At 34.5% G+C, this 16412-nt stretch overlaps 1 protein-coding gene across 1 annotated transcript; it reads left to right on the forward strand.

Moving 5' to 3' along the window:
* Positions 1 to 543: 543 nt before the first annotated feature.
* LOC136209891 (uncharacterized) lies at positions 544 to 3752 on the forward strand. The gene is made up of 7 exons (XM_066001513.1): positions 544 to 1211; positions 1914 to 2000; positions 2098 to 2142; positions 2244 to 2339; positions 2453 to 2554; positions 3226 to 3380; positions 3459 to 3752. The coding sequence occupies exons 1-7, from the start codon at positions 645 to 647 to the stop codon at positions 3538 to 3540; spliced, it is 1134 nt and encodes a 377-aa protein (XP_065857585.1). The 5' UTR covers positions 544 to 644; the 3' UTR covers positions 3541 to 3752.
* The last annotated feature ends 12660 nt before the right edge of the window (positions 3753 to 16412 follow it).

Below are 16412 nucleotides of genomic sequence, written 5' to 3' on the forward strand. Positions count from 1 at the left end.
TTTATTATTTTATCCTTATCCCTATCTCACATACCAAACATTGAATAATAATTCTCGACTATCATATTTTTATCCCTATCCCAACCATTTATCCTTATCCATATCCCAACCTTTATCCCTATCTCTATCCCAATAGAATACCAAACGCTCCGGTAAGGAGATTAAAAGTTACATTCTTTCCGACATTTACCATTAAATCGTAACAAAGATCGCACTGAATTCACTCCGCAGTTATTCACATAAAATATTTTCCACACAAAAATATGTTTTTTAATATATATATATATAATAAGAATATTTCAAGAAAATTAATTTTGATTTCAATAAAATAAAAAGTGTTATATAAATAGACCTTCTCAATTACACCAATTTTTTTAACTAAACCTTATCATTCTTGTAAAGTTTAAATTAAAGAAAATGAAGGCATAAAAGAGTTATCATAATTATCTCTAAGAAGTTCATAAAAAAAAACAAAAAAATTATCTCTAAGAAAAAAATAATATTATAATTCATCTGACCTTCTCATCAAATGTAAATATACAAGCAAAAGACAGAAGCCAATTAAACCTCATTTCCTGCCTACTGATTTTAACTTAAACCCTTCGTCCCTATCAGCCGCCTATTTCTGCATCTCTCTCTCTCTAATGGCGACTCTCACTCACCCACACCACCAAGTCCATCTCTTCTCCAAATTATCCCTTCCAACTAAACCCAAATTCACTACATCTTCTTCAAGGATCCGGATGTCCCTCAGAGAAAATGCGCCTTCTCTCGCCGTGGTGGGCGTTACAGGCGCAGTAGGTCAGGAGTTCCTCTCCGTTCTCTCTGATCGCGATTTCCCTTACAGCTCAATCAAAATGCTTGCTTCCAAACGGTCGGCGGGCAAACAGCTCACTTTCGAGGACAGGACTTACACGATAGAGGAGCTTACTGCTGATAGCTTCGATGGAGTTGACATTGCTCTGTTCAGTGCTGGAGGCTCTATTAGTAAGAAGTTTGGACCCCTAGCTGTTGAGAAGGGTACAATTGTGGTGGATAATAGTTCCGCTTTCAGGATGGTTGAAGGGATTCCATTGGTGATTCCAGAAGTGAATCCCGAGGCTATTGAAGGGATTAAGGTTGGAATGAATAAGGGGGCTTTGATTGCAAACCCTAATTGCTCTACTATTATCTGTTTGATGGCTGTTACACCTTTGCATAAGCACGCCAAGGTAATCAGTTCAATTCTATTCTATTCTATTTTTGGGCGTGTTTTTTTGTGTTTAATCATTTATCTTTATTGTGACTAATTAGTACAATCTTTTACTTTTAGGTTCAACTGTTCTGTTCCTAATTCTTTTTCACTTGGAAGAAAACGAGTTCCTAATAACTGCATTGGTTTAGTGTGTTTTAGATGCTTAGTTCATAGGAGCAACAGGACTATTTAGTCGATTGTTTCATGCCTTGCATACGTACTAATACTACTCCCTTCCATTATATAGGTCATTCTAGCAAATTGGTTTTTTCCCTAATTATAAGTCATTCTAGGATTCCAATGCTTATTGCCCAAAAGTCACGTGAGAGAGAATTATTAATTATTTTTTTGTATTGATACATGTGTTTTTTAATATTCCAATGCTTATTGCCCAATGGTATAGCCGACCCCGAATCATTTCGGGACTAAGGCTTTGTTGTTGTTGTTTGTTGTTGCTTATTGCCCAATGGTGACATGAGAGAGAATTTTTTTTAGTTAACCAATATATTTCTTAATTTGTGTGAAATACCCTAGAATGATTTATATAATGGAATGGAGGGAGTATAATTTAAAGAGAAATCCTCAAGTCCTTTTAAGTGTTGTACTGATTTTTAGATGCGTTGCAAATCTTGCTATAATATTTTTGTTTTATATGTGAAGTGATTATTGGGCGGTGCAGGTGCAACGCATGGTTGTCAGCACTTATCAGGCAGCCAGTGGTGCTGGTGCTGCTGCAATGGAAGAGCTGGAGCTGCAGACTCGTGAGGTTTCTTATTTCCATTCAATCTCATTTTTTTCGTTTTATTTTTAGACAATATTTGGAGATTATGTAAATTTGTTCCTTTTGGTTTCTTGTTCATAAGGTCTTGGAAGGAAAACCACCCACATGTAACATCTTCAAGCAACAGGTTTTGTCAATTTTCCTTGTCATTATCCATAATTTATTTAACGGAAACTTCTTTTAGTTCAATGGAGTTTCTGAATTGATCTCTTGATGTGTGTTATGCAGTATGCTTTTAATTTATTTTCACACAATGCACCAATTCAATCAAATGGATACAATGAAGAGGAAATGAAATTAGTTAAAGAAACCAGAAAAATATGGGTAAGCTATTCATTTCTTATATATCTCGTTACATATGTCCAGTTGGTTTCAAAATGGGAAGCGTTTTCCTTTTTAGTCATCTGTAAATTTTTACATTTTGCATTGTATTTCAGAATGACATGGATGTTAAAGTGACAGCTACTTGTATACGTGTTCCTGTGATGCGTGCACATGCTGAAAGTGTTAATCTTCAATTTGAGAAGCCACTTGATGAGGTAAATTATGATACTTCCTAATTTTAAATTAACTTATTCAGTGAATGATAATTAGCACCAACTTTTTTGTAGTGCAACTTCTGATAAATGCTTCTTGTTATTGTGAAGATGCATGATCCGCACTTAAAATGTTGCAAATATCATTGTTATTTTGTCTCTGCCTTTGTTTTATGTTTATGGTCTTCTTACTTGAATGGTTTACTATATATTACATTTATTTGAGCCCTTAATCGCCCTTTGCTTTTCTTTCTTTCTTTTTCTTTCTTTTTTTGGTTGTAATGTTCAATTTTATTATAGGAATAAATAGGACTGTTTAAGTGAAAATACTTTGCCCCACATTCTGCAGTCATCAATTTTGAGGGGTTATATTATTATTATGTTGTCATCTTCGAAATCAATTTTCTTATGCGAATGTTGTAAGGCTTGCAAAATTCTTTCCATCTCACATGTGTTGTATGAGATTTCTTTGAACTTTTCCTGAACTGCATGTAGAGAGAGAGCCTGATTATACATGCATAATGTGATAAGTTCATTTTGTCAACCGTGGCAATAGTAATGATGACCCTAGCCTGCATTCTACCATATTTTTATGTTCATGTGATGTGTCTAGTTTCAGCTAAAATCATCCGGTTTTGTATCCAGAATTGACTGAGTGACTTTTGATGATCCAGGAGAAGGCAAGGGATATTCTTAAAAGTGCCCCTGGCGTGGTAGTTATTGATGACAGGGCATCCAATCACTTCCCTACACCATTGGAGGTATCAAACAAAGATGATGTTGCAGTTGGTAGAATCCGGCGTGATGTGTCTCAGGAGGGGAATAATGGGTAAAATCACATATAGACTAGTAAATAATTGAATAGCCTCTTTGATAAACAATGTTATAATTCTGGAATTGGAAGCAGGTTGGATATCTTTGTCTGCGGGGATCAAATACGCAAGGGTGCTGCACTCAACGCCATTCAGATTGCGGAGCTGCTGCTGTAATGACGTCCCCTTTTTGATTTAGTTGTAGGTGATTTTGAGCATTCATTATAGCATCGTGGTTGAGAAATTTCAAATGTTTCCATTTAAGCAAAATTAAATTTGTTGTCTGTATTATATACTAGCAGCTTACTTTTGGAAGTTGGAAGTTGGAAGTGTTAGTCTATTAATAATACGATATTGTTTCCAAAGAAGCATAATTTTATTTACTGCAACAGATGGTATTTGGTGCATCCAACGGCCTTGGCATCTTCGAATACCCAGAATTACATTCATTCCTTATATCTTCCGTTGCTACCATTTTTAATCTTCACCTGTCTTTAGCATTTCACACTTGCTTTTCCCCTGTTAGAGTACCTTTAGGCTGCTACCTCATATTGCCAAATCAACATAATTTTAGTTCCATTTTAAATGCAATTGATGCTACTTTCAATTTAAGGAAAAAAATTAATTTTTCAATATAAATTATTTATTAACCTTAATTTATAATTTTGAAAATAATATATTATTTTTTAGCAATTTATCTCTCCTCTTTCAAAGATTGGCAATACCTCTCCAATTGCAAACAAGATGGATTGACCAATAAGCATTTTTCTCTTCATGTAGATTTGCAATTGAATGTGCGAGACTGCCTTAAGTATTCAGCATAGACCATTTTCGGTAAAGATTCCTAGACAACCTGACTTAATAAACTTAGAACTAACGGTGAATGTATTTGGTCATTCACGGTCCAGGTGAACATTACTATAATGTAAACATTGATATAAAACGCGAAATGTTAAACTATGATTTTAATGATTCTTTGTGCATCAGAATGCTGAGCAAAGAGAGTGAAGTGAGATAGCTTCAAAGGAGACTAATGACGCTTAGTTCTCTAAAACTCTTGCAGATGGTATTTGTGTGAAGTATATCATCGTTTACACAAACGACATAATATACATCGCGTCTACTAGTCAGCCAATAAAGTAAATATACTTTATTAGCCATCTAAAAGATCACTGTCTATTAGCCATCCAATAAAGTAAATATACTGTCACAATGGAAGATTCAAAGATCATTGTCTACCTATCATTTGCAGATATCGACTTTAGAAAGTTATCACCATATCGTATCTTGTCGCTTCCAATTTTTTTATCACGTGGGGGATTATTGGATAAATAATGTTTTAAATTGGTTTAATTTTTTTATTTGATTAAAAAATGTTTATGAGCATTTAAGATAAGGAAAAGAAACAGCTTCAAAAAAAAAAGGGTTTATAAATCATTATTTGTTTTAATGTTGTAACTTTTAATTCTCTTAATATTTTGTAACATTTGAAACCATTGAGTCTCATTATATTTTGTAACATTACAACCATTAATTTCCATTAAATTTTGCATCGTTACAACACTTATTTTGTCTCTCTGTATATAATGTTGGTTTTTCTTTTTTTTTTTTTTATTTAAGTTAGGTTTAAAAAAGAAAAAAAAAAACATATATACATCAATAGTAAATTGTTATCTGTCTGATCTGTGGTCTTATTCGGTATAATTTCTAGACAGGGTTTGAGCTCGCTAACGTTTCTGTTGTTTTATGAAAAACGATAGCTAATTGTAGCTAAATTTGTCTAAAGGAAATTAATATAATCAGGCTCCAAATTATAGTGTTCTACATTCGGGTTGTCAAAAAGGTTAAAATAACTTTAAGATCCATGATATTTTATTCTTATTTTGTTATCTTTTTGGTTTAATAACTTTGAACATCATTTACAATAGTTATCCACAATGCACTTTTGACTTTTGGTTATAGAATATTTCTTGTAATTTAAGCAATAAAAAGATTTCGAGGTTCCACCAACACCATTAGCTTGCTAACTCTAACACAATTAAGAATCTTGACTTTATGATGTGAATAGGAATTCAAATTTCATCTCCTCTATATATTAATTAGTGAAGTTTGTTTCAGAATGTCATCAAGCGGTAAGATGTTGAAGCTGAAGTCGTCAGACTCAGAAATTTTGGAGGTGGAAGAAGAGATCGCAAGGAGATGTCTAACAATAAAGCTCATGGTAGAAGATGGATGCGCCGACGATGAGATTCCAATCCCTAATGTGGACGTAAAGACGCTTTCGAAGGTGATTGAATGGTGTAGAAAACATTCAGGCCCTATCGGAAATAAAGAAGTGTTCAGTTTAGTATATTAATTAGCTGTTAGTTTGTTAACAGTTAGTTAATCATCACTAGTTAATAAATCTAACTATAGTTACAAGATTAGTTAGACAGTTAGTTATTAAGGATAGCTGTCATAGAAGTAGGCTATATAGGCTAGCATGCCCCTGTATCTTTTCATAAGATTGTGTTGTAATTTTTGTTTTCTCTTCAATCAAAGAATTGTTTTCTCTTCATCTCACTTTCTCTAGATGGTATCAGAGCATTCCGCATAGATAATCGATGGTGGGTAGGAGAAAGAAGAAACAAAGACAGAATAACAAGAAAGCTAGCAATCTTCGAATCCTTGAATCAGAATCAGAAGAATTTGAAGAACCACAATCGCATCACCATTCTAATTCAGCAAATTCCAGTCGAATAGAGGAAGAATCAAGCGAAGAAAATTCCAGTCCCAGAAGTCAGCAAGATCTAGAAGAATCAAGTGAAGAAAAATCAAAGGCCTCTTCAGAAGCATCTTCAGACGAAAAGACGAGCGATACAGATGCAGATTTGCTCAAGTTGCAAAAATCTGATAATCCTGGATTATCTCTTGTAAGTGCACCACTTACTACCACAAACTATTTTTCCTGGCTTCGAGCAGTAAAAATAGGACTTCAAGCTAAGGATAAGATGGAATTTGTCCTTCGTGATGATCTTGAGCCACCAATTGGTTCAGTTGCCTTACATAAGAAATGGAAGAAGTGCGATAATATGGTTCTTTCATGGTTACTTGGGTCTATAAGTAAAGATCTCTCAGAATCTTTCTTATACGTGAAAACAGCAAGGGAACTTTGGCTTGAGTTAGAGCAAAGGTTTGGCGAGTCAAATGGGCCTCTGATTTATCAAATCAAGAAAGAATTGAACTCATTGACTCAAGGAGATATGAATGTTTGCGTATATTTCACAAAAATGAAAAAGTTGTGGGAAGATCTTGCTGATCTTAACCCAATACCAACTTGCAATTGTACTGTTTCTGCTAAGAAGATGGCAGATATGATAGAAGCAGATCATTTAATGGGTTTTCTGATGGGTTTAAACGATTTCTATGAGCATACTCGAAATCAGATCCTTATGATGGATCCCCTACCCTCTGTCAACAAGGCGTATTCCATGGTCCAAAAGATGGAAAAGCAGAGACAAAATGTCCACATTGGTGCTCAATTTGATAAATTAGAGATTGCCAATGTAGCAGCAAGTTTTAAGAATGATTTGGATGGCAAGAGTAAAGAATAAATGGTATGTTCTCACTGCCAGAAACCAGGTTATCTCAAGGAAACTTGTTTCAAGATCAAGGGTTATCCTGACTGGTTTAAACCGAAGAAACGAGGAAATAAGAGGGGCGGCACACAACATGCTCATTTGGTTCAAGAAGCATATGCAGAAGGAGATGATGAACAGGATCAGTCAACTTTTCTTTCTCAGTTAATACAGAAAGAGTTCCAGAAATACCAAAAGTCTTTCTCTACACCAAAACCTGCAAATGATTATGCTTGCTTTTCTGGATTTGCAGGTAACACATTTCATTCTAAATCACTAAAATGTGCAAGTAGCGATATATGGATAATTGATTCGGGAGCTACAACACATATGTGTGCACATTTGTCTAGTTTAGTTGAGATCTATCCATTGACTCAAACACAATCGGTTTATCTACCAGATGGGAGTATAAAACATATTACACAAAAGGGTGTGGTGAAGTTTAGTGACATTTTTCAATTGAAGAATGTCCTATATGTACCTTCTTTTAAATACAATCTACTGTCAGTAGGACAGCTACTGCAGGAAGAACAGATTGGTATCAAATTTTATCCTGCTCATTGTGTTTTACAGGACCTGAAGACTAAAAGAGTTTTGGCAATAGGGTTCTTGGAAGAAGGACTTTATATCTTGTCAAAAAGATCTCTTCAAACTGAGGTATTACAGAATAGGAATTTTCTTCAAGATTTTGCTTTAAGTAGTGTTTGTAAGTCTAAAGTAGTGGATGAGAATGTTCTTTGGCATTATCGGTTGGGTCATGTGTCTTGGAAGAAGTTAAAGAATGTCAAATCTATTCAATGTACTGAAATAAATGTTCCTTGTGAAGTTTGCCCTCTTGCTAAGCAGCACAGGCTTGTTTTTCCACATAGTAGCTCACAATCTCATCATATTTTTGAACTTGTGCATATTGATACATGGGGTCTTTATCACTTAGAATCTACAAATCAATCTCGGTTTGTTTTAACAATAGTCGATGACTATTCTAGAGCCTTGTGGACCATTTTATTGCCAAGCAAATCTGAGATTTGTAATTACTTGAAGCAGTTCATTTTGTTGGTACAAAGTCAATTTCAAATACAAATCCAGACTATCCGCAGCGATAATGGTACTGAATTTGTCAATAGTGCTTGTCAGTCCTTATTCGCTTCTTTTGGCATTCAACACCAGAGGTCATGTGCTTATACTCCTCAATAGAATGGGATTGTTGAACGAAAGCATAAGCATCTCCTAGAGGTCACAAGGGCTCTTTTATTTCAGTCTGGACTGCCGCACAAATATTGGGGGGAAGCTTTGATGACCGCTACTCATGTGATCAATTTATTGCCTGTGGAAATGCTAGATTGGCAGACACCTTTCGAGAGATTACACAAACGACAACCAGATTATTCTCACTTAAAGGTATTTGGCTGTTTGTGTTTTTCTACCAATGTACTTCCTCATAAAGATAAGCTAGCAGCAAGGGCATATAAAGGTGTTTTTCTTGGTTATAAGCTTGGTCATAAAGGTTACATGGTTTTGAATTGTGATACAAATTACATACATGTAACTTGGGATGTTATTTTTCATGAGGATGTGTTCCCATTTAAATCTAATGTTCCTGTATTACTTACAGCAGATTCACCATCCTCCTCTAATGGTATTCCCACATTGTTTCATTCCACTGCATATTATGAACCAGATTTGATTCCTGCACCTATAATATCTCCTGTTTCCAATACTTTACCTCTTGATCACACTATTCCAAATGACACAACTACAGAACCAAGCCCGACTACAGAATCAGTTTCAGAATTGAATGAACATCCTCCTAATCCACCCCAGCATATACAAACTCAAAACTTAACTACAGTTTCCTCTGTACCCCATCAAAACACTATACCTCAGAAAAAAAGATTTGGTAGGCACATCAATAAACCTTCTTGGCTTACAGATTTTGTGAGCAATGTCATCCTAATACCCAATTCCTCTTTTGACATCTGGCACTCTCCTATTTTTTCTAAATCTCATCAAGCATTCCTAGAAAATTTAATAGTGGAGGAACATGAGCCAAAGTCTTATAAACATACTGCTATGGATGATAGATGGCAGGCAGCTATGGCTATGGAATTGCAAGCTCTTGAAGAAAATGAAACTTGGCTTCTCACAAGTTTGCCTCCACAGAAGAAAGTTATAGCCTCCAAATGGGTTTTTAAGATCAAAAGAAAAGCAGATGGCACTATAGACAGATTTAAAGCAAGACTTGTTGCAAAGGGATACAATCAAACCTACGGTCTTGACTACACAGAATCTTACTCACCTGTGGCTAAGGTGGTTACTGTCAGGACTTTTCTTGCACTAGCAGCTGCAAGAGGCTGGGCCATTCATCAAATAGACATAAATAATGCCTATTTACATGGGTATATAGAAGAGGATTTATATATGTTACCTCCTGAAGGTTACACTAAAGAAGCTCCCAATCAGGTTTGCAAACTGGTTAAGTCATTGTATGGACTTAAACAAGCTGGCAGAATGTGGAATAAGGAAATGTCTGCAAAGTTATTGCAGTTTGGTTTTCATAGGTCAGTACATGATCATTGTTTTTATACACAGGAGGAAGGGAATCATTTCACAGCTTTGGTTCTTTATGTAGATGATCTGCTAATTACTGGTAATTCAGAAGCGCATATCAAAGCATTGAAAGATTTCTTACATAGCCAATTTACTGTCAAAGACCTCGGGTATGTGAAGTATTTTTTGGGTATAGAAGTGGCAAGATCTTCTGATGGCATGATTCTTTCCCAAACTAAGTATATAAAAGACCTTCTAGCAGATGCAAATTTGAAAGAAGCTACTGTAGTCTCTTCTCCATTACCTTCAGGTTTTCAACCAAAACAGGATTCACCTCTTTTACAATCTGCAGATGTTTATCGGAGACTCATAGGACGACTCTTATACTTAGGGTTCACTTGTCCAGATATCTGTTTTAGTGTTTAGCAGCTTAGTCAGTTCATGACTACACCTCAACAACATCATTTAGATGCTGCAATACATGTACTCAGGTTCTTGAAGTGTACAATGACTCAAGGTTTGTTCTATCCACAACAAAAAGATTTGAATTTAATAGCATACTGTGATGCAGATTGGGGGGTCTGCAAAGCAACAAGAAAATCAGTCATTGGGTATTGCATTTTTTTAGGCAAATCTCTAGTTTCATGGAAGAGCAAGAAGCAATCAACTGTCAGTCGATCTTCAACAGAAGCTGAATATAGAAGTATGGCTACCACTGCTCGTGAAATCAAGTGGATCACATTTCTACTTGCTGCTTTCAAGATTTCAATTCCTAAGCCTGTATCTTTGTACTGTGATAATACTTCTGCAATAGCAATTGCAGCAAACCCAGTGGATCATGAGAAGACCAACATTTTGACATTGACATACATTTCGTTAGAGATTATGTGGAGCAAGGATTTATTTGCACCCCTCATGTATCCTCAACTTGTCAACTGGCAGATATTTTCACAAAAGTTTTGACAGGGAATCAGCTTGATCGATTTCTGTCCAAGTTTGGTATTGTCTCTATAAACATTACCAACTTGAGGGGGGAATGTTAAGTTTAGTATATTAATTAGCTGTTAGTTTGTTAACAGTTAGTTAATCATCACTAGTTAATAAATCTAACTATAGTTACAAGATTAGTTAGACAGTTAGTTATTAAGGACAGCTGTCATAGAAGTAGGCTAGGCTATATAGGCTAGTATGCCCCTGTATCTTTTCATAAGATTGTGTTGTAATTTCTGTTTTCTCTTCATCTCATTTTCTCTAGAAGAAGAATACAGAGAATGGAAAAGTAAATTCATGAATGTGAAGATAAAAGATGAGCTTGATTATATTCTGAATGTTGCCGGTTATCTTGATGTGGAAGATTTGGTTGAGTGCTGTTGCTGTAAAGTTGCTGTAGTGATGAAGGGAAAAACTCCCAATCAGATTCGGAAAACGTTTGGTATTAAGAATGATTTCACTCCCGACGAGTAACAACAGATTAACAAGAAGAATTGGTGGGCTTTACAGGACTAGCCTAGCTGAGGATACTCTTTCTATTTAAATTCAATTATTTCAATATTCAAACATCAACAATTTATAATAAGATTAAATAATCCTTATTTTAGAAAGATTTAAAATTGTTTACTTTGTTTGGTTTGAGGATTAATCAGGTTAATAAAATAAGGTAAAGTAAGTGTAATAGACATTCATATTTATTTTCAAAGTAATTGTTGGATCTTTTGTATATAAATTTTTTAACCTTTTAATTTGAAGTGTTTTCATGGTAATGTTAGTGTACTTTACTTTAATAACACCACATTGAAATAGAGTGCAAATCTAATTGGTTTTAGATTATTTAATACTATACAGATCCGGTCTAAATTGAGTGATTTCGAAGTACAAGATACGATTATCCGAAGTTTTTAGGTAAAATTGGGAGCTAAATTGGACAATAACCTTAAATTGGGTCATTTTTAGCCCTGGATCGTGGCATACAAAAATACCCGTCTCGTCGAAACGAGTCCAACAGAACAAGAATCATTGAAATCAAAGGTCGGAAATGGCACTTTTGGGCCTTAATTACAATAATAGGATGAAAGAAGAAGTGACATGCGTCGGTGCGTGTACTACACGCATTGAACACATATCATCGTGTTGGGCGCGTGCAATGATGCGGCTAGGACTCATCTGTCGCGTGCTGAGTGTCATGGGTCCAGGTCTGGACCAGGCTAAAACCCCGTGTGGCACCAAGACTTCCCCAAGTCTTGGCCAACCAACTCCTACCGAATGGGTCTATCCCCTCTAAGCGCCCAGTCAATACGTCTGTCTGTATTCCTTCCTAATGGGACTCCCTCCGTGTAACCCTCGCCCTAAAAGGGACACTCATTATAGGTTAAGTCTGGAGCTCATAGTGTCTATAGAGTTCCTGTTAGGCCCAACCTAAAATAGCATCGGATATGACAGTGAGATATTACCACAGACGTGTACGAGCCGGAAGTAACATCTCATGATTGAATTTTAAGAAATTCCAATTTTATTTGAAACTTAAGAAACGTTTTAAAACTTATTTTAACATTTAGAATAGGTCAAAAATTTACTTCCAATTTCTAGTTACGAATGCTTTTCTTTTGCTTTTTACTAAAACGAGTTTGAAACATAGAAATACACCCAATTCTAACATGTTAACTTTTAATCTGCCCAAAATCATAAATTAACACCATAAATGAACATTTCAACCAAAAGTTTGCATAATACAACTTCATTAACTTTTAAGCTTGGAAACTCAAGTGCCTAAATATCCAGTAAGCGTAAAAATATGCATATATCTACATGCACAAAATGGTATTCAATACCCTAAAAGACGACTTGGACAACTATGGCCGTATCCAATCCTCGCCATGGTGTCGAATACCTCCATCAGTACCACGTACTTTTTCGCCTAAAAATATTAAAACATTTGAAAATGTAAGACAGAAATCTCAGTAAGCAACTATCAACTATAGAAACTGGTTTTTACTTAAAATAGCTATACGTATACATTTGTAAAAATATTTGTAAAAACATTTAACTAAATCAAAACCTTAAACTTTTATAATTATTCCTAAAAATATGCAATTATCCTATAAACTACACCTGTAACACCCAATTAATCCAACGATCTTAAAATGACTATAGTATAACCAAAGGTTCGACATATAGTAGATAAAAATTAAGCACACAAACGTGACAGTTCCACCCTATGGAGACATTCGCCTCCCCTCATGAAGGGTGAATATCTGACTCTCCTAGTCCCTAATGGACTAGGATGACCGCTTAAGCTAGTATACCAACTATTGACCTAGAGGGTGGTGGAGATCCAACGCCAAGGTAGTCTCTGTCCCTTATAGTGTTTCTTATACCAACTCGGCCTCTACCATCAGCAAATGTTGATATGTCCCATTCACCACTCCTTGTTGAATCCTCCTCATAGTTTTTCCAATGCTTGGGGTTGAGTTTTCTATGGCCAAACTCCTACTTTTACACTCTTCCCCCACATAGAGGATCAACATCCCTGTTGATCGAGCTCGCCTCCTCTAGATGGAGTTTCACTTTCCACTCGAATGTTTCGAGGTTCTTCTAAGTTGTTTGCACTCTTGTATGCTAACTGATCTTTGCTCGCACTTGAATTATGCTTGAATTTCCACTATGTTTGCTTGTCTCTGGAAATGGTTTCAACTTCAACCATTATTGTCATTGTTCTCATTTCGTTGTTCTTCCAATCTTCAATTTGAACATCTTCGACCGAAGTACTTTTCTCGCATTGCAATTGCAAACCCATTCCTTTATAAAAGCAAAAGTAATTTTTCGAGGCTTTTTGAATTTTTGAAAAATACTTTTCTAGTATCAAGGTCTTCATCCAAGTCTTCTTCATTTATTTAGGGTCTTTCATCTCATTCTTCTTCTATAGTCCATCGTCATCTAACCTACCCTTCAATATATCTACCATAATATACCATAAGTGGGGAGGGAGGGGGGGGGGGGGGGTCCATACAAGTCTAATTCCCCCTAATGTCCATTCCCCCACTGGAGGAATCACCGTCCCCGGCAATTGGGGTTAAATGGGTTGATACGTGAACGAAGAATCCTGACGTCAACTTGCCACTGACACCTTCACAACTCTAACTGCCTGATGACCATTGTTCAAACCTTGAGTTTTCCACTCCATGCCACATTTATTTATAATTTTATGTTTTTTGTTCTCTCTAGTAAAATCTAGGGTTTCTCTCAGCCTATCTCTCTTTCCTTCTAGTGCACGATATGTATAACAAATATTTAAATGTATACAAATACTTAGCTGACATCAATCTCCCTTTCTCTTTTGTTTATTTAGCTGAATTTTTTTATATTTAAATATACACAAATATTGGACAGAAGAGTGTCTGTAGTTCCCATGTGAAAGTCAGTTAATCATTGGCATTAAAATAACCCAAATACTTCTCAATTTTTTTTTCCTGTGCTAGGGTTCTCTCTAATGTGAGCAACTTTGTTTTTATCTCCTTCCAGAGAAGGTTTTTCTTGAAAAGTGTATATTTACCTTATTTGATATTATGAAATTAATAAAGCTAGATATCTACGTATAGGAATATACACGTATATTTACCTTAATTTGATAATATCCTATACCACACTAATATTATCTACGTTTATTATTTTGATATTATCATTTATTTAAATTACAATTCTTACTTTAATTATCTAATTGTTAGATGACTAGAACATGCTATTTTCTTGAAAATGTTACGAATGCCAAAGTTAAATGAAAAATAAAAGTTAAAATCATGAGATTATGGAAAGTGCCATCGAGATTCACCAATAGATATCGTTCTATTGAGATGATATATTATTAGATGAAAAGGTATTGTGATTTTTTTATTTAATGTTTATTTTTTCATTTTAATTCACGAATTTTGATTCTTATTTTATTAATACCAATCTATCTATCTATACTATATATAATAGCTGAAGCAGAGAGAAATTATAAGAAATATTTTAGAGGTTTTTTTATCTTAGTTGGCACCGTAGGAGCAAAAAGAATAAATGAGGTAATGAGTTTTAATTATCTCTATATCATTAGTACTATATTAACACATTATTTATTGTCAATTACTAACTTATTATTTAAAGTAATAAAAGAAAGTAAAAGTTACGAGAAGATTGAAAAACACGAAGGAAATCCAAAAATCACAAATAAACCTATATATAAAGCATGATATATAATATTCCATCATTACATTTATTGACCATCGAAAATTTAAGGCCTCATTGACCTTTAATTTTGGTTATTTATTAGTTTTGTTCTTAATCTTATAATTTGGTTCTTACTTCAAATAATATAGTATTATAATTTTGTTCTTACTTCATCAAGAGATTCAGATTTATTTATGAGCAGTTTCTATTGATAAACTGTTTTATTACTAACATTTTTTCCAAGAATTTGGAGAATTTAGACTTTGATATCTCCAATCTGATGAAAATAGAAGAGACATAGACAACTGAAATTGGGAAAAGCAAATGTGTCAAAAATTACAGGAAATCATTATGTTTCAGAAGGTAATTATTCAAATTTTTTTTTTCATATGTATTAGTTATTTTATTCTCAATTTTGTTGTTTCCCACTTCTTATTGTCTTATCTATGTTTTCTTTTTTATTTGTCTTTATTTTTTTCAAAATAACTAAATAAAGATTTTATATATTTTTATTTTTTTAGTATAAGTTGTTAGGTGTAATCTTTTCGATTGTTAACTCTAACTAAAATTTGGATTTCGACTTGATATGAACTCAATTGTTAGGTTGAATTGGAGTTAGATTAATTTTCCAAATTCAGAACCAGGTGAAGTCCTGTAAACGGGGCGGGTCGGGGCGGGGATTGCATTAACCATTCCCGACCAGTGGTCTATCGGGGATTCCCCGTCCCTGCCCTGAATAACATATGGGAAAATTTTTGGCTACCATCCCCGCCCCGCGAAAAATACCCATCCCCGCGGGGAATCCCCATACCCGTTTAACTTTTTTAATTTTCTTTACTTTTTTTAAGGTTTCCAAGGTTTTGATTATCTAAGATTTTCATCCTCGCGGGGAATCCCTATCCCCTGTGCATGCATTACTTATTAGCTTTCAATTATTTTTTATTTTATAATTTCCACTCCTAATTGCATAGGTTTCGTTTTAATTTCCACTCCTAGTTAGAGCTCTTACTTAATCTATCTTAATTTATTTTTAGAATATATTCCGTTTTAAAGCAATCAGGTTACAACTCAAACTTTTTAGTTTATTTTTTTTAGTTTATCTAAATCACATATATATTTTTTTTAGTTTTTTTTTTTGATATTCAGGTATTTAGTCGGGGATTCCCCTTGGGGACAATCGGGGACGAGGATGGAACACTTATAACCATACCCGCCCCGTCCCCGACTATCGGGGACAAAATAAAAACCATCCCCGCCCCATGGGGATCACAAACGGGGATTCCCCATCCCCAATGGGCCGGGTCTCCAACGGGGATGGGGAATCCCCAACTAATTGACAACCCTATTATTTTTTGTAATTTTGGTTTATCTAACTCATATGGATTGAATTTTTTATTTTTATGCATTTTTTGTACCAATAGATTTAAAGTTTCACATAATAGTTGTTTATTGAAGTAGAAGACATATTGAAGAAAATAATTAAATACGTATTGAAACATTATACTTACAATGCAATTTATTTTAATTATAAATCATGTTTTGTCATGAATTGAAATTTATTTCAATTCTAAATCATGTTTTTTCATGATTACCATTCTAAGTTTCTTATTCTAAGTTTCTTTCTCATTTTTAGTGATGAATTTTATATCTATCTATACTATATATAATAGTTTAAGCATAGAGAAA

The sequence above is a fragment of the Euphorbia lathyris genome, chromosome 10 (assembly GCF_963576675.1).
Source record: "Euphorbia lathyris chromosome 10, ddEupLath1.1, whole genome shotgun sequence".
Classification (NCBI taxonomy): domain Eukaryota; kingdom Viridiplantae; phylum Streptophyta; class Magnoliopsida; order Malpighiales; family Euphorbiaceae; genus Euphorbia; species Euphorbia lathyris.

Coding starts and splice junctions, on each gene's coding strand:
- LOC136209891 (XM_066001513.1), top strand. CDS start 645: ATGGCGACTCTCACTCACCCACACCACCAAGTCCATCTCTTCTCCAAA. Junction 2,001..2,097: donor TGGAGCTGCAGACTCGTGAG/GTTTCTTATTTC, acceptor CTTGTTCATAAG/GTCTTGGAAGGAAAACCACC. Junction 3,381..3,458: donor TCTCAGGAGGGGAATAATGG/GTAAAATCACAT, acceptor AATTGGAAGCAG/GTTGGATATCTTTGTCTGCG.